At 35.7% G+C, this 17,471-nt stretch overlaps 5 protein-coding genes across 7 annotated transcripts; 2 read left to right on the top strand and 3 right to left on the bottom strand.

Annotated features, from left to right (window-relative positions):
• Positions 1–3,014: 3,014 nt before the first annotated feature.
• LOC136784215 (ataxin-2 homolog) lies at positions 3,015–5,587 on the bottom strand. Its single transcript, XM_066744760.1, has 3 exons — positions 5,186–5,587; positions 4,314–4,999; positions 3,015–4,071 (listed from the first exon to the last, which is right to left on the bottom strand). Exons 1-3 carry the CDS (start codon positions 5,232–5,234, stop codon positions 3,163–3,165), a joined length of 1,644 nt encoding a protein of 547 aa, XP_066600857.1. The 5' UTR covers positions 5,235–5,587; the 3' UTR covers positions 3,015–3,162.
• A 119-nt stretch (positions 5,588–5,706) lies between these two features.
• On the top strand, positions 5,707–13,847 carry LOC136784219 (gem-associated protein 7-like). Of its 2 annotated transcripts, XM_066744766.1 has the most exons (3): positions 5,707–5,934; positions 6,228–6,436; positions 13,716–13,847. In XM_066744766.1, exons 1-2 carry the CDS (start codon positions 5,802–5,804, stop codon positions 6,410–6,412), a joined length of 318 nt encoding a protein of 105 aa, XP_066600863.1. In that variant the 5' UTR covers positions 5,707–5,801; the 3' UTR covers positions 6,413–6,436; positions 13,716–13,847. The 2 variants fall into 2 exon arrangements, with proteins under 2 accessions (XP_066600863.1, XP_066600862.1); XM_066744765.1 differs by lacking the exon at positions 13,716–13,847 and having other exon boundaries at positions 5,708–5,934; positions 6,228–6,551.
• On the bottom strand, positions 6,479–8,229 carry LOC136784217 (mediator of RNA polymerase II transcription subunit 30-like). 2 transcript variants are annotated; one of them, XM_066744763.1, is made up of 6 exons: positions 8,098–8,223; positions 7,877–7,948; positions 7,536–7,695; positions 7,057–7,464; positions 6,738–6,994; positions 6,479–6,646 (listed from the first exon to the last, which is right to left on the bottom strand). In XM_066744763.1, the coding sequence occupies exons 3-6, from the start codon at positions 7,648–7,650 to the stop codon at positions 6,548–6,550; spliced, it is 879 nt and encodes a 292-aa protein (XP_066600860.1). In that variant the 5' UTR covers positions 7,651–7,695; positions 7,877–7,948; positions 8,098–8,223; the 3' UTR covers positions 6,479–6,547. The 2 variants fall into 2 exon arrangements, with proteins under 2 accessions (XP_066600860.1, XP_066600859.1); XM_066744762.1 differs by lacking the exon at positions 7,877–7,948 and having other exon boundaries at positions 8,098–8,229.
• On the top strand, positions 9,619–12,046 carry LOC136784218 (uncharacterized). The gene is made up of 2 exons (XM_066744764.1): positions 9,619–11,226; positions 11,358–12,046. Exon 1 carries the CDS (start codon positions 9,632–9,634, stop codon positions 10,247–10,249), a length of 618 nt encoding a protein of 205 aa, XP_066600861.1. The 5' UTR covers positions 9,619–9,631; the 3' UTR covers positions 10,250–11,226; positions 11,358–12,046.
• LOC136784216 (uncharacterized) lies at positions 12,184–15,187 on the bottom strand. The gene is made up of 4 exons (XM_066744761.1): positions 15,093–15,187; positions 14,054–14,187; positions 13,707–13,931; positions 12,184–13,184 (listed from the first exon to the last, which is right to left on the bottom strand). The coding sequence occupies exons 1-4, from the start codon at positions 15,169–15,171 to the stop codon at positions 12,612–12,614; spliced, it is 1,011 nt and encodes a 336-aa protein (XP_066600858.1). The 5' UTR covers positions 15,172–15,187; the 3' UTR covers positions 12,184–12,611.
• Positions 15,188–17,471: the final 2,284 nt, after the last annotated feature.

Raw genomic sequence — 17,471 nt, 5'->3', positions numbered from 1 at the left:
GGCAGCAGAGTAAACTCGGTAAACCTGTGAGCGCGCGATCGCATCTCGCACCGCACGGTTTACGAAGGAAGACAAGACGGTGGTCCGTAGAGAAGCATCAGCTGTTCGAATTATTATCGCTGCGGACGACGGCAGATGTTCGCTAACCTGAAATGCTCCCTCTGAGGCTTTGAACCTTCGATCTCCCCCCCCCCTTCCCCTCCCTCTACTAGGCATCGACAAATTTCCTAGCCATCCCATCCCCGTCGTACCCTATACGGATTAACAAAACCCAGCATCGCATCCAATTATACCACGTGCGAGTAAGAATTCTCTATTCTGTACTAAAAACTAGCATAATCGCGTACGATTCGGGACAATGCTCTGAATGAATATTTCACACGTGAGGAAAGAGTGAATCGACGCGTGGCACACAACTATTGTGAAGGATGCCACGCCACGCGCGATATACTATCGATTTCATCAAACTGTTTTAAACGTGTTTTCTTTCTATACTATACTCAGAGACAAGAATTAATAAAATAATCAGGTCCGTATCAAAAATGGGGTTCCAACGAACCCAACTATCGAGTTGAAAATTAAGAATTTTCATATCCAGTGGGACCAAAGCCGTGGCTTTTAAGAAGTTTGGAAAACCTGCTGGGATAGTTACGTATAGCTTTGCGCAGAGTAGTGTATGGATACGATGGTCGTGCATGCATACGCGTTGACGATCGGGCAAGACCCCATAGGTTTGTGGCACGCGCTGCCAGCTGCCCCACAGCTGTCTCCTCTCTGTTGTCCCCCATACGCCAAGCCAGGGTTCTTACCCGACCGTGGTGCATTTACCACACAGCCCGATGCTGATGCACGTGTGTGCCTATACTATATATTTCTTACTTACAGCCTACCCCCACTCTTCTTTTCGACGCGACGCTCTCAACGTTACTTCTGTTGCTGCTGCTGCATATCGGATGAGCTCTCATCCGCACCCTTCTACAGCCGTGAAAGATCGCTACAAGCCCTCGAGAAGATACCTGCCACATCCGTTCATCCGAACGCCCTTTAAACCTATACGTCTTTCGCAACTGGTTCGACATAACCTATTTAGGTTACTATGCTGCTGCGAACCACCACTTGCCAACCAATGTTTGTTTACTCCTTCTTAGAAAATTCTTTCAGCCCAAACGAAGTCACTTCTCGCTCACGTTAATTCATCGTGCTATATTATAGTATGTATATATATACTGTTCGAATATTATACGAGGTTTTATACATTTTGTGGTTTCCCATCCGGCCCGTTCACTGCAAACCTGCAGGAAACTGTCCTGGAGTGTCCTAGAGGATACAAGGTTATTAGGTTTCGTGTGTATGAAAAGAGGGAGATGCGAGCTTCGACCAGACAGGGATGCAAGGGGAACCTAGGACGGGTAAAAAAAAACACAAAATGAAAGAGAAAGAGAGAGAGAGAGAGAGAGATATAAGTGCTCGCACGAAAATAAGAAACGAAGTACACGCGTCCAGGACCGGAAATCCCAGGGCATTCAGCCCTGGCAGCCATTATACGTATATATATATATATATTTAGATTTAAAGAGACTCGTGTGGATTTGATTCTTGTACTCTTACCCCCAAAAAGTAATCCGCCGACAAACTGATGTCACTGTTTGCCTTATTCTTTGGCGGCGCACTTTTCACATAGCCTCCAGATCAACGAAACGCGAATGGTACATTGCATGCCGCGCAAACTACACTCGTGTCGATTTTTAGGTTAAGTTGGAGAACGCGCATAGTTTATTTCGATTTACTGCAAGTGTACATGCATATATACATAAATCAGCGATTATTTCGCATAAAAGTCCAGTAAAAGCATAAGAAGGATGAAACTGTCACTTATTATTTTTAAGGAAAGTTTTCATCGGTGTGTCGCGTGCCCCTGATAAAATCGTGCAGCCGAAAAAAGCCTTAGCGCTTCCGCGAAGGAAGTCGATCGTTTCCCATGAGCCGATTGCATAATCGTGCACGCAATACGTACTCGTGACGGGGAGCAGCACCTATATATACAGCTATGCCTATCGGCTACACAGCCTACGATGTAAGCGACCAACAAGTGTACAAACTCATGACGCGCTTGCGCCTATACAGCCGTTCGGTTTTCAGCTTACGGTAGCCATTTTTCTTATAATTACCCCTCCCCCCTCATCCTTGATCAACAACTGCAATAATTCTCAGCTGAATTCAAAACAATAATCGTCTCACCGCGATTTCTCGATCAATGCTAATTGTTGAGAAATTGCTTTACGATTATCGGTCTACTTCCGCAACGAAAGTCGAAACTCTGAGAGCTCTTTCGATATTTACATATAGATATACGATGGGGGTTCATTGGACGAATATCTGCCTGCTGAAAAATTATGCGTGAAAGCTGCGAAGTATCGAAGTCTTTAGAGACACAATACCAGCAGAGTCGGCCTTCTGAAAATAGACGAGAAGCCCAGCCCTCCAAACTCGTCCGAAAATAAAACAGGTTTCTTCCTTGCAAGCTGAGTCGTCGTTGTCGTCGTCGGCAGCTCCGACAGAAAAGTTCGCCGATTAATCAAGACGGGGAGGGGGGGGGGGGGACAAGCTTTAAAAGAGACGATACAACGATCGATTTACAAGGAGCGATCGTCACTGGCCGTCGATCATTTTTCTTCCAAATCTCACGAGAATCTTCGTCGTGCTGAAATTCTATATATTATGCATACATCACTGGTGTAGCGTTACGCAAAATGCTTTGGAACAACTGTATAATCGTCAAACAATTGTCCAAATATACCACAACGCCCTCTACGGTAACACTCTTTCACTGTATCGCTAGATGAAAAGTTTCACTCGCGCTCTTGGCCTTGATCGACTTACGCATCGTCAATTCTACCATTCAGCCTATTATTTTTTCTTCTTCATTTATAATCGTATCATTAAGTCAGAACCTTCCATTCATCAAGAATTTATTGGGCATTAGGAAATCTGCTTGTTGTATACTGTTTTATTTCTTCAATTATAGATCATGAAACGATAATTACAGTCTAATGTATTGTTATTCCTGTATACTTATTCTATATGTATAGTTGCACAGACAACGAGTATAAAATCTTTTTTTAGTGAATTACATAAAGGTACGTAAGCAGAAAACTTGATGGGTTATTTGAAAGATTTTAACAGGCTTGGTCTGAAGCCAGTATTTACTATGCTATCCTGAACAAAAGGTGGCCTGCTCAGGTCGTTATTGGAAAAGTCCTGAATGTGATCCGTAAACAATTGATTAGGTGGAACAGCGGTCTTCGGTAGGAAGACATTGGATTGTATAGTGTTGCCGGGATAGCTATTGGACGATATGAGGTTGCTTTGAAAATTTTGAGGTTGGAAAGGGCTGATTGGTTGCTGCAAGGTATTTGGAGTGTATCTATTTAACGAGAATGTGTTCGAGGCAAAGCCATTGGGTGGAATAGCATTCACTGGAACTGTATTAGTTGGCAAGGCATTATTCGAAAAACCTCCTTTGGCAGGCAGAACATTACTTGGCAGATAGTGAGACGTCGGATGAGGAATGGGATCATAATTATCGTAATAGTTGTTGAAGCTAGCAGGCCTGTCGAAGGCCCACGGATAGTTGATCGAGTTATAATCTTGTCTGAATATATCCGCTTCAGTTGTGAACTCTAGATGATCTATCGGCTGTGGATTACCACCATAGTAGCCGTTGAACGAAGGGGGATAGCCACCGGTGTTATTGTTTACATTCGTAGAATTCTTCTCATCGGTAGAAACTGTTGTCACATTTGCCGTTGTCGTTTCTATCTTTGTCATTTTTGTCGTCACTTGTTTAGGACTCGTAGCCACAGTTGCCGTTCCTGTAGCTCGTGTTGAACTCTCAGTATCGTCGACAACGACATCATTTATCTCTTCTGCTGCTGCTGCTGCTTCTTCTTCTTCTTCTTCTTCTTCTTCTTCTTCTTCTACTTCCGGTTGTTCACGCCTCTTCTGGGCGTGTTTTCTTTTATGCAGTTTTGACGTGGCACATGGAGAAACCGTTCGAGTTCGGACTGGCGTCTGTAGTTAATTAAATATATAATTAAAGAACAGAAATTTGTGAAAAAATAAAATAAAAACAATAAAGTATACCTTGTAACTGAACAACTAAGCCAACTTCCGCTATTGAGTTGGTGGGGGTTAAGTCCGCCTAGTATACGATATCGGTTACAAGGCATCTTTTTGCTCTGGTTTCTCTTTGCACGTGTGTGTGTGTGTGTGTGTGTGTGTTAACGGAATTATTTTTCTTTGAATTTTCTTACCTTTGTTTCTGTGTTCTTCCTGTTTTGGGTGCGCAATTCTTCGCGATGCTCATCATCGTCAATTATGATGTGATTGTCTATTTCCGGTTTCTTATTTTCGTCGATGAATTCCTCCCCGCTGTCAGATACCTCAATGGGTCGTTTATTGTTATCGAACGTCGGTATTTCATGGGAGCCTGTTGAAGGTGCCTGTCCTGACGACTGAAGATTATTCTGAGTTTGTCCCGCGCCAGCAATCGATGGGTGCTGTTGACCAGGGTAAGGTAGTAGTCCTGCGTTACTGGGGTAATAATAATGCGGATATCCGAAGAGAGGAAAAATAAAAGAATCGTATAAAGCAGCTAAATAAGGATGAATCCTCGAGGGCCCCAGATTAAGCGATATCGATGCTGGCGGAAGTCTATCGAGCGTTTTAATATTTGTCGAAGCGGGTGGTAAGCCACCCACACTTAGACCCACTAAAAACGACGCCAAACTTCCTAAAAACTTTGACTTCCTCCGAGTAACGTCAGCTGAAACTTTTTCTTTCTCCATTTCCTCCTTCGCGTTCGGCTGGTCTTGACTCGAAGGAGTCACAATAACCGGAAGTAATATCTTACCGTTTCTTCTGTTATACGAATTAAGGTTCGCTGTCAAATTCATATTTTCCACTCCTGTTTTGTTAGCAGTTGCATAGTATTTTAAATCTGAAATATTGATCAAAGCGGAATTTAATCATTTTCCGCCTTTTCTATTATGCATTAACACTAAACCTATACTATTGAGAGTCTGATGAACTTTTTTAAATATGAATAAACTCGTATACAAAAGTTGTCGGTGGGTTTAGTGTTAATGAAAATTATAAAAAATGTTTTAGCTTGATCAAAACTTACCATTGCTGATGAAATTGACGAATATCAGGAGGAGAATTCTGCGACACATCTTGGCAGCACCGTGTTCAGCATGAAAGTGAAGAGAAATTTCGATTGTTCTGTCTATGAAAACCTGCGGGTGAATTTAATAAGCGGCCCTCATCGAAAGTACTTATATGTGTGCCACCACGAGTGATATCTTTTAGAACATGCTAATTACAGTCGTTTAGGCTTCCTTGCTACTTTTTAAATGAAAGTCTTTATCTTCACAGTAGATGGCACAGATCTAAAATAATTAAATGTTAATTTTACATTAAAAGTGAAATATGAATTATTTCTTACCAATTGTTAAGCATTTTAAAAGGAGAATCTTTGTTTCCTATATTTTGTGGATTTCTTTATTTCGGTTAATCTTCTGATGTGTTATTTAAACTAAAAGTTATCTTTAAATTCTATATTAAGATGTGATATCTTTTAAATTTTCAATTTAGCGCCAAATGCGCGCGCACTTTTTATTCGGAAATCATAGTGGACAAGCAGCTCCACCTCTTCAACGGAAGAAAACACTGAGCGTTGGTTTTTGTTTTGCAGTGTATTGACATTTGACGTTTTTCCTAACAGTTCCTTTTCTAAAAATATGATTGAAGCACAATCTGACAGCAAGACGAATGAAGATATTATAGGCGAATATGATTTTACCTCACCGGAAAAACAAGAAGCCCGTTCATTTCTTCGTGAACGTTTTTTGCGTGTGATAACGGGTATTGTTGGTACGTAGTGCATTTTTGGTTAATATTATTTAGTAAGATATAATTGTCATCAATAGAGGAAACTTCAGAATTATTTATAGCTAACAAAAGTTTATCAATATTACCAAATGAAATTTTTGATTGTGCATGACAAAGATTACTTGAAAATGGCGCCAATATGTCATATTACTTGCAGTTGAGTGAGAAGATTGTTCAAAAAAGTACAATTTATATAAAAATATAAAACTATAAGTAAAATTGTTACACATTGATGAAATACACTTCGGGTTAAAAATACCGGATTATTTTTGCAGGTAAACAAGCCAAGTTTCAAATGTATGAAAACACTAAAGTTACTGCTGAATTCAGAGGATGTGATGTTGATTGCTCAGAAGTTTTCGTACGAAATCTGGAAACACCAATGGGAAAAATTCCGGAAGCTATTTTAAGAACTAGTGACATAATTCATTTTGATATTGAGAATTTTACAGAAAATTAGGAAGGTCAAGGATTTTATGAAAAGGTAAAAACGTCTTCTTTTATTCGTAAACAATATAAGAAATAATATTTTTAATTATGAACACATACCTTTAATAACTTATACAAACAATTACATATGTACAAACCGCATCACCTAAGATCTACGCATATTTAGCATTGTATTAATCTCAGAAATGATGCGCCTTAAGTGATCGATTATTTCTTTGAGATGCCTATTTTTTAACACTACTTGCTAAAAATTAAATTAAATATGTTAACTTTAAATTGATGTTTTAATTAAAGTGTTTATATATATTAGTATATTTTATCTTTATTTAACATACCTCCATAATTTCTTTACTTTCCTCGCACATAAGTTTATATGACTCTGAAGTTTTCTTTTCATCAGATTTCATATCCCATTCTTCTTTTAGTGGTATTAAACTTTCTATATGTGTGTATTCCATTCCTTGCATCTGACAATTTTCATTACACTTTTGATATATTAACCTCAAACGTTGAAATAATAGCTTTATCATCTTTATCTGTTCCTGTATTTTACCTTTCTTTTCATTGGATATATTTGCTCCTTGCACAGTTCCTAAAATATAATGTAATTATATTTCTTGATCATAATCTAAATTACATTTCTTAATAAATTACCATTAGGAGGTGCAAGAACTTTTAAGGTTTGAAAGAGCTCTAATGTTCGAGTAACGATATCTTGTACTGTTTCTTGTCCAAATCTACACAAAATGGCAGTATTAAGCTCCTTATTTTGCTGAGGTTGAGCTGGTGGCTGTGGAGGTGGTACAGGAGTTTGGGGTGTAGTAGCTTGATTATTAGCCTGATTTGTTTGCTGAGCCATAACCTGCTGCTGTAACTGCATCTGTTGTTGTTGCATTTGTTGCTGCATTTGCTGCTGCATTGCAACTGTTTGCTGCTGCTGTTGCTGTGCCAATACTTGTTGAGCATTTGATATTCCCATTGGGTTAGAATTCATTCCCCCAACACCACCAATTCCTCCTACCCCACCAACTCCAACTCCAAATTGTTGAGGATTAACCATACCTAAAAATTGAAAACATGCCATTATTATGCAAATTCAATATATTTTATTTAACACAAAATAATTGTACCACCTTGTTGAGGCCCCATTAATCCAGATACCATTTGTCCTCCCCCAAATTGATTGCGCAATGCTGATTGTTGTACATTTGGAAAGCCTGATTGAAAAGGATGTTGCTGACCAGCCATTTTATTAAATTTTCTTTAAAACTTTTCAATTTGCAAATATACCAACTGAAAAATATTAATATGATCCATGTTTATACAAATTTAGAGGTTAGAAAAATTGTAAGCTTTTAATTATATTTCTGTTCCATGTAGTTTTATTATATTTATATAATGTTAAATTCTCTTGTAATCTAAATTAAATAACTTAATAAAAATTAAGAGTTGTCAAATGAAAGTAAACTATTACTTATTATAAGTATCCGTTGCTACAAGGTTTTTCTTTTCATCATATTTCAGTTTATCAGAAGTGTAAAAGTCTCTGCACAATGAAAAATATACAAAATAGAGTATTAAACACATAGGAACATCATTGGTAGAATTTGTATAAGTAATTATTTTCAACAATTGATATTCTTATATTTAATATTCTAGTCTATATTTTGTATTGTCTAGAATCCTTGAACGTACCTGTAACGCTATCGTTGCAAGACTGGTATCAGTATGTATTGCATTTTTATTCCTGCACGTGTAACAGGAGAATTGAGAAAAAATGCTTAACTAAAGCCTACAGAATACTGTTGACATCGTGCGGCACTTTTGGAATATGATGGTCGATCGGTCTGTGTCGGTGGGTAAAACCTGAAACTTGGGGAATGCAGTGTTATGATCTGATGGGAATTTTGACCCCCCACTATAACTCTCAGGTATTCACCAGCATTGCGCATAGGAGATAAAGTGGGGGGCCAAAATTCCCGTTAGAGCACAACATAGATGGAAATGGTGGAATGGAATTCTTATTCCTCTGATCCTGTCATTCCCTACTCCCTACTGCTCCCTACTCTACTCTATGCTTGCTTGCTACCCAAACTCGATCTGTATGACGCTTGCCTTACTGCATACGATACGAATGGGAGATGGGATATCCTCTAAAAAGATAAATATAGCGTTTGTCACCTTAAGTAGTTTGATAATAATAATTGAAAAAGTGCAGATTATTTTTTAAACAGAACATATTTTTAAACATTACTGCGTGTATTCGGAAAATATTGCATTTCAAGGGCTACGTTGCATCACGTTGCATATGCTGCATCGGTTGCATCCAAAATTCTTACAACGCCATCTGCGTAATCCGTGAAGTATTAATTCTTACAAACCTTTTTTTTTTTCATTTTACTTCTAATTTTTATTTATTATGCAGGAACCAAAAACTTTTCCTTTATTTTCGTTCATTGAAAAAATGAAATACTATCAAACGTATTTTGAATGACAAATCAAGAATACTCGCCTGTCACTGATATCCTCAAGAAACATATTCTATTGCATCACATGATATTGTAAAGAAAAAGTTTGTTAACGCATTTCTTTACATTTCTAAAATGTTACAAGTATTTAGTATATCATTAACGATAGCATAACAATATTTGAATACTACAATTAAAGATCCAACAGCAAATTATACTATTAAAATATTGTTGCTTTTTTGAATACATTTATTAATTATTGCCATTTGTATTTTTAATGGATATAAATTTGATTGAAATTAAAACTACAAAACAGTTATTCCAATTTTAAAATATTTCTGATCCGAGTATCTTTCGTTTTAAAAATTTTGGTAAATCCAGAAAGGTATAGAGAGCCACAAAGTCAACGTTATGGAATTCCAACTGGGCTTGTCAAATTTAAGCGTAGGTATAGTAAGGTATAGAAGCAGATGGAGAGCTGTGTAGATGCAGTGTAAACGCAGTGGCATAAAAGAAGCAAGAGACAACTTCAAACTGTAGTGTACGGGAAAGCAGGAAGGAGGCAAACGAAAAAAGCAGCTAGAGGCCCTCCTTCTCTCGCACCTTGCTCATCCGTGCGTTCACGTGAACGTTATTTTTTCCGGCAGAGTCAGTATGCCTAACAACTCGCTCTAAGCCGGATATTATGTCTTAAAGAAAACTGCGCTCGGATATTCTTCAACGGGTTTCACTAAAATCGTTGTATTTCTTTTCTTCGGAATATGTTTATATTTATCGCAGGCGTAAACATCTTTATCGTAGTGACTTCGCTTGTTTACAGCGAGGGTTTAGCGTTGAACATGAGAAGCAAAAGTCCAATAAGTGCCAAACAAACACTACAGAGCGTTTTAACTGTCTCATCGAATAAAATGGTCAATGCAGCAGCAAATTCTCGTTTTCTACAAGATGACATCGATAATTTTGGATATAACCAACGGAAGCTCCGTCGTATAAATACTTCAAACGAAGGAAACTCGACGAGGAGAAATTCCTCTAATTTCCTGATGGAATTATCGAAACTTGCTAACATTCGAATAGCAGCTAGTGAAAATACCGAGAAGAGAGTATTTCGTAGATGGAATAAACCATTGAACGGACAAAACAATGAAGAAAAAAGGATAGAAAAATTGGACGAAATATTAGATTTCAATCCTATTAATGTGAAGACTACTGGGATGAGTAAACAGAAGATTCATTGCAATTTAATACAAAAAGTTTACATACCGCAACTACGGGTTTACTTACCTGCTTATAATTGCAAATTTCAGAATAAACAATTCGTTTTGACGAGTGTCAGATTTTTGGAGGATCATCGACCTCACCCAGCAAGACGTACATGATGATCATGACGTGATAGACTTATTTTATTCAAACTATACAGCAAATTGATGAAAACTTATTTGAAATAAATAAAATGAACTCATATTTTAGTAAAGTTGCTGTTTCGTTATGTGCGAAATGTATTTAAGACGTTTATTGTAAAATAATTTGCTAAATCTTACATCCCCAGCAGTTCGCATATAACGGACATGACATGATGAATTTATTTTATTCAAACATTACAGCAAATTAATGAAAACTTATTTGAAACAAATAAATTGAACTCATATTTGAGTAAAGTTGCTGTTTCTTTATGAGCAAAATGTATTTAATATACATGATTGTAAATTACTTTGCTAAATTTTGCATAAATTTTGCTGCTTCGACAATCATCAATTTGACACAGAATGTTGGTGCTTAATGTGTAGCAAATCTGATGAAAAACATAATTACGATATTTGCATGATTTTGTTGAATCAACCTATTTACCACTTATTGCATCAAATAAGTATTACTCTTAAAGTAGAGACAATATTAATACAAGGCATATCTAAAATATGTTGTAAATCTAATATGTAAAAATGTAATCTCTTTATAACAAGTTTATTTTTCTTCATCTTGAGTCAATATTGTTGTATAAAATACATGTAAATAAAACATGATATTATGAAACAAATATTTGCTTTAAACGTGATTATAGATCATGATGTAAATTTCAATACCAAAAGTTATATTATAAAATTCTACTAAATATTACTTCAATTTTGTAAGTTTTCTATATTTTCAAAAGTAGATGAAAATTTTACAAAAACTTAATTTAAAAAACTGCAACTGTCATGCGTAATAACTCAGAAAAATTATTACTCTGATGAGTTACAATTTCTTCAACTTGTTTAGTCTCGCTTTGGTGTTCATCGGTCGATGAAGTGAAAAGTGATAAGTTCTATTCGTACTAGTGAGCAGTTTTATTAGGGAACCCTAGGAATATAAGCAATCGGTAAGTATTTTCTTTTTGTAATACATATATATTTATTATTTCAATAGTAGTATTTTGTAGGAAAAATTATTCAATTTTTATCAATATGATGCGCAATCGTAGCAAAAAATCCTTTATTATTATTTCCACAGATGCTGCCAAAAAGATTAAAACACTTGATAAATTTAATAGGGATGTATTCAAGTCAAATTTCCAAGAAGCATTGAGATCATATAAACAAATAGCGAGGAATGCAAGAGGTACTAATAAAAAAGGGCAAAAACGGAAGCGTGCAGACGAGGAAAAGGAACTGTTTCCTGATGAAAACGATTCTGCCCATACTTTAAGCGATTAAAAAAATAATTAATATTTTATAATATTTTAACATACTTTATTTTTGTAATATTATTTTATAGTATTTAAATAAATTTTAAGTAAATTTGTCGTAAAATTAAGTTGTAAATTTCATAGCAATTTACCTATAACACATGTAGAGTTAGGTTGCAGTAAATTGTACGAACATTTTGCTACACGAAATGTAGCAAGTTTATATCAAATTTATCTACACTTTAATACACAAAATATAGTAAAATTTACTTCAAATTTGTCTACATTTTACTACAAGAAATGTAGTAAAATTTACTTCATATTTATCTAAATTTTGCTACACAAAATTTATGGAACGTTTGCAAGATTTTGTGGACATTGCGTTTGTTGATATTATGATGCAAATTTGCTGTAAACGATGCGAAATTTATTTTTCTCATTGATATTCCCAATTATGAGTAAATGTTTCGATTATTATTTTCAGTATTTTTAACTTCAAACTTTGCGCCCACCTGTACACTCATAAGGATAGCAACTTTACTACAAATAATTATTTGAATTGCTGTAAACCTTATATAAATATGAAGTAAACCTGTCTGGCTGGGATTTCAGCCCAGCTCATCTCAAAAGTCAATGAAAGTGATTATCAAATAAAAACTTAAACTTTGTTGTATTATCTATATCTTCAATAATTATAAAACAAAGATGTATGTAGGATTTGACTTTGCTCACATTAACAATTAAGGCTAATTACTTTAAGCTGTTATATTTATAAAATTAAATAAAAAATTGAAGGAGAAATTTTATTATATTCATTTTTTCTTCTTTTTTTTCACTGAATATTCATTTTTCCAAGAAATTTAAATATAAAGGTGGTAGCATTTTTTACAGAGCAGTGAGCAGCGATTTAGAAAAAACAAATGAAACTTGGCTCAGACCATACACAATTTTTATAAATAAGTCTTTGCGTTACGGATCGAGTATATGTTTACAAGTATTTATCGCCTCGTCACGAAAAAGTTATTTTAATCATAAATGATACTAGATTGTTAACTGATTATAATCTTTTGTATTATATTCTAAGACGATGGCACATCATCCTTTTCTTTTCTCTCAGATGCTTCAGATTTAATCGGAGATATTTTCTGAACATTCGACAGTATCGTCAAAGGTCGTTGCAGTTTAATGACACTTTCATCCTCTTCTTGTTCCAGACTCTTTCTGGCCCCATTTTCTAGTTTTTTTCTTGAGATTTCAACTTCTTTTTCAATACTGTTTTTCGTGTCGATTGTCTTATCAGTGTATTCATTATTATTCAAAGGTTTTCCATCATTAGATTTTTCTGTCTCATCGATTTCTGAAATTTTATAAACATTGGATAAAATTCCTTCGGGACGTTGGATTTTCAATGGCGGCTCTTCATCAGCCGATTCGTCCAATTTTGTTGATATTGCTTCATCCAAAGTTTCCTTAGCTGTTACTGTAGGGAGGTACGCCACTGCAGGGTTTACATCGGTTTCAGCTGAAGTTATTTTCAATGGAGACAATGCGCTGATAGCACTCTCTTGCTGTGGTTCTGTTAGGAGAACCTTTTCTGCTTCCTTTATCCGTAACTCCAAGTCCCCTTTATTCTGCTCTGTTATATTAGTGCTCTGTAAAATAATAAAACTTTAACCAATAAATTTTTGAAATATTATCAACAAAAAAAAACATTAAAAAAATATATCAAACTATTGACAGACTTAATACAAATAAAATGTATACTATACAAGTAACATTATACATTACGCATATATTCCAGTAAAACTTTGATAACAATCGATAATAATCTTTCAAAATAAACTTACAAGATTTTATCAGAGAAAAAGAATCAATGAATACCAAATTATTATGCTCATAGAAGCGCATCCTTCGCAGAACTGTCCAATACCTTATATTGCTAGATTTTATCGAGGTAGCGTGAAGTAATTCCTATTTTTAATGAAAAAATCTATCTAAATGATGAATATTAAATGATTCAGCAACACAATAGCCGATTGCATCCAATGATACTGACAAACATGTGGTCCTTGAATGTATATATCATTATCGAATACGATCATTCATACGCTTTCAAGAATTATGAATTTTTTCTCACTCTATTCGTATATACAAACACGTTTCATCTTACGTACTGTTTTCAGAACTGCCACAAATGGAATTGGCTTTCTTCGTGCCAGATTTTCCCGAGGCTTCACAACGGCAGCACCGTATTTCTCACTAATTTCGGATCTTCCTAGCTCTACCTGGCGCACGTGAACCGCAGAATATGACACATCTTTATTTTCATTGATTTCCTCGCTGACTTCTTGAAGCGTTGGATCTATATCACTCGGAAAGCTTTTCGTCAGCCGGATACTCTATATAGCAATGCAAATATTTTTCGTGTAAAACACATTGGAATTTTGTAATAAATTTTATTCGCTTTATTGCTTTGATACGACTGTGTAGCATCAGTTCCTCACAAGCGAAGATTTAATACCTTTGATTGGGCTTCTTTTTCGTGGAAAGCTTCGGCCAGGGCAGGATTTATATCTACCAATGGTTGGTCCCCGTACCTAATGTATACCGGGATATAGCCGGGAATGCTTGGTAGAGTTTGAAGCGGAAGTGCACCTATGAAAATTGGATATGTCAATTTTCTTGAGAAACGTAAACATTGAATTCTAAGTAGTCGATTTGAATAAAGAAATTTGCATGGTAATTGAATTGATTTTTATTATAAGTATACCACTGATTTCACAGTTTTTATTTGATTAAAATTCAATTATTGATAATAGAGCATACGAATCGAGTACATATTTTGTGATTCAAAGGCGATTTTTTTTTCAAAATTTCACACTGCACAGCACTAAATCATATTTTTCAATGGTATCAGGAAGCAGAAGCTGAGGTGATTAAAGACCTCAAATATTAGATTAAAAATTTTTAAGGTTCAAAATTGGATCGTGTCAATTTTCTCAAAAATTATAATCATTGAATTCTAATTAATTGGTGCATTTGAATAAAGAAATTTGTATGATAACTGAATTAATATTTGCTAAGAGTAATACTACTGAGTTTCACAGTTTTTATTTTATTCTAATTCGATTATCAAAAGAGCAGAAAAATCGATCACATACATATTAAGAGTGGAAATTCCAAACGTCCTATTACGTGCTTTTTGCTACTTTTTTTAAAAAAGTAATAAAATGATCTTGTGAAATATGGTAACGCCATATAATTTGGAGTGCTGCAGAAAACCTTTAAACGAGTTAAGCACTTGGAACGTTTTCAGGCCTATTGACCTTGACACGTAGAATTTATTTAAGAACAAATCGTAATTTTGAGTAAATTGGCACTTGGAATGTATAGAATTTGCACTCTTCTCTTATATCGATCTAAAAACGATCTTTCGTGAGAATTTTACACTGCACAGCACTAAATAATATTTGTCAAATGGAATAAGGGGAAGCAAAGGCCAAGGTGGTCGAAGAGCTCGAATGCTGGATAGCAAAAATTTCGGGGTTCCATTTACTCACGAGCGAAATCAACGAGAGGTACCAGCAGCACTAGAAGAATGATGGCCCTGGTACCAGTCAGCATCCCGGCAGTCTGCATCTTTGAACGGTACTGGGCCCCCGGAGCACGAGACTCTCTCCTTTATATCTAGAGTCCCCTACCCTCCCCCGGCCGATGTTAAATTGCCCCTCGGGGTTAGCGCCGCCGCGCCGTTCCGTTAATATCCCACTAAAAACTCTAGTCCTCTTTAGTTTTGGCAATCAAACTCAACAATGGATCACCTGCAGGATCTTTTCTCTTCGACCGTGTACCTAGCAATCGATAAAATTTAATGCTGCCTAATTATATAGCGTCCGGCTAATATATTTACGAGGCACTTATATATATATATATATATATATATATAACTAAACGATCCTCCAGTTAGAGGAGAAAAAACAAAAGAATAATCCCATTGTGAAATTCAGGTATAATTTCTAAAAGACATAAATTCGTCAGGGATCAATCGAATTTGCCTTAGAGCGCTTCACGGTCATCACGAGCGATGTTGTCCTGCAATATTGGTTACGGCTTTTTTACGATTTCGGCAAACTTTATACTTTCCCGTTGGGTATAGCCGTGTCGATGTGGAATGAGCACAATAGCCAATCCATCTGTGTATTAAATGTAGGATAGCAAAAGTTCCTCAGCTTCTAGACTGCAAGCCATCAGCGACCTACGACCTCGAGTTCTCTTTTCTTCGTCTCTTCAGCGCGATCGAGCCTTATTATTTCAAGATAGACCATGCACGTGTCGAAAGTTCGAAGGTCATTGTTGATGAACGCACCGTGCCAATGAACAAATCATAATTTCGAACGTTCGACGAATGCGCGTTATTTATTATCGATTCCTCATTAAATCGATCCTGCGACGATTGGAAAAAAATGCCTCCCCCCGCGATGATGGACAGATACAAATAGATGTAGACTGCCAATGAATCACCTTTTCTTTCTCGTAAAATCATCATCTTACGTGCTGTATACCTTAGTGTACGTTAGATTTCGTGTTAATATGAAAAATTCGTTCTTAAATGTCGAGGCTATACCAAATCTGAAGTTATCGAGCAGACCGTCCGAGAGTTATACCGTTAACTATATAGCTTTTTTGTCCATTCGACAGCATCTCGTCAAGAAAATTGCGGTCATGAATTTCAACTGATTTTGCACGATTGATTTAACCAGTCGAATAATAGTAACGAGTGAAACAATTCGTTATACAAATCTTACTGATGTTTTTTGTTTGGTTTTTCATTCACTTTCCTTTACTAAGATATTAAAAAGAAACTAATTAACTCGTAAGTTGATTTGACTATTTAAATAACGATAAAGAGAGAAACGAACCGATACAAACGTTGCTGATTTCTTTTATCTGAATAACTCACCTATACTAATACTTTAAAGAAAGAAAACGAATTAACTAGTACGTATACAAAAAAAATCCAATTTACAGGGGGTCGTGTAATATATAAGATTTATAATTGAACGATTAACCTTGCAGGGTAAACAATTCAAATTTAAATAGCGTAGCGTACCGAGTCGTTGAAGATAATGATTAGAGATTTGAAGATTATACTCGTTGGGTTTTGATGCTGTTTTACGTGGCAGATCTGCACTCCGCGGTGATGATGTATCCTGGACGAAAGGTCAGGACCATCATTCGACCTAGAGTCTCCGACTCTCTCGAGAGAGTACTCGTTATGCCAGTTTCACGAATTAGCTATATATGCCTCTGCTAATCGCTCGTCTGTGCTACGGGTGAATACGTCAGGTGCTAACAATCTGAGTAATTGGTATCTTGATATTACCTATAGGCTATTACAAAATTACATCACTCTCTCTTTTACCTAATTTACTAATAATTCCAATTCAAAATTAAATGCATCTAGGAAATTACACTCGGCAATATTTTGCAATTATTAAACATTTTTCATTACAATAATTAACAAAATTTATCGATGCAATGAATAATCCTCTATAATAATAAAAATTTCATATTTCATTCTATCAACAAATTTCTTCATTATTGTATTAAAGAATGTTTAATAGTTGTAAAGTATTTTCTGAATTTAACCAAAATTATTCCTTGCAAAATATTGAGCCTATAAAATATTTCTACAAAAAATTTGTCTACATTATAAAAGTTTTAGTTGCTTCGTGCAGTGTTTTACAGATTTTGTTTAGAGATGTTTCAAAGATCGATCATTTTATTCACACTGTGCTATGTATGTGCTAGCGGTACTATTCTGCAATATCACGCTCGTTCTTTCGATGATCGGTGATCGACAATGCTTCCGGTTCGCTCGTCTGCAGGAAGAAATCCAAAGGCTTCTCCGTGTACAACCGGATGTGCGTAAATTCGCA

Source organism: Prorops nasuta, unplaced genomic scaffold (genome assembly GCF_024137725.1).
Source record: "Prorops nasuta isolate Cenicafe-Biocafe unplaced genomic scaffold, Cenicafe_Pnas_1.2 PNAS00050, whole genome shotgun sequence".
Classification (NCBI taxonomy): domain Eukaryota; kingdom Metazoa; phylum Arthropoda; class Insecta; order Hymenoptera; family Bethylidae; genus Prorops; species Prorops nasuta.
This window is presented reverse-complemented; position numbering and strand designations above follow the sequence as displayed.

Excerpts from the sequence above, each read along its gene's own strand:
- LOC136784218 (XM_066744764.1), top strand. The coding sequence starts at position 9,632 with ATGTTTATATTTATCGCAGGCGTAAACATCTTTATCGTAGTGACTTCG.
- LOC136784217 (XM_066744762.1), bottom strand. The coding sequence starts at position 7,650 with ATGGCTGGTCAGCAACATCCTTTTCAATCAGGCTTTCCAAATGTACAA. Across the intron at positions 6,995-7,056 it reads AGTTCTTGCACCTCCTAATG|GAACTGTGCAAGGAGCAAAT; the intron begins GTAATTTATTAA and ends ATTATATTTTAG. Across the intron at positions 6,647-6,737 it reads AAAGTAAAGAAATTATGGAG|CAAGTAGTGTTAAAAAATAG; the intron begins GTATGTTAAATA and ends TTTAATTTTTAG.
- LOC136784216 (XM_066744761.1), bottom strand. The coding sequence starts at position 15,171 with ATGCAGACTGCCGGGATGCTGACTGGTACCAGGGCCATCATTCTTCTA. Across the intron at positions 14,188-15,092 it reads ACCTCTCGTTGATTTCGCTC|GTGCACTTCCGCTTCAAACT; the intron begins GTGAGTAAATGG and ends CAATTTTCATAG. Across the intron at positions 13,185-13,706 it reads TTGTGGCAGTTCTGAAAACA|AGCACTAATATAACAGAGCA; the intron begins GTACGTAAGATG and ends ATTATTTTACAG.
- LOC136784219 (XM_066744766.1), top strand. The coding sequence starts at position 5,802 with ATGATTGAAGCACAATCTGACAGCAAGACGAATGAAGATATTATAGGC. Across the intron at positions 5,935-6,227 it reads TGTGATAACGGGTATTGTTG|GTAAACAAGCCAAGTTTCAA; the intron begins GTACGTAGTGCA and ends TTATTTTTGCAG.
- LOC136784215 (XM_066744760.1), bottom strand. The coding sequence starts at position 5,234 with ATGTGTCGCAGAATTCTCCTCCTGATATTCGTCAATTTCATCAGCAAT. Across the intron at positions 5,000-5,185 it reads CGTCAATTTCATCAGCAATG|ATTTAAAATACTATGCAACT; the intron begins GTAAGTTTTGAT and ends TCAATATTTCAG. Across the intron at positions 4,072-4,313 it reads GGAAGAACACAGAAACAAAG|ACGCCAGTCCGAACTCGAAC; the intron begins GTAAGAAAATTC and ends AATTAACTACAG.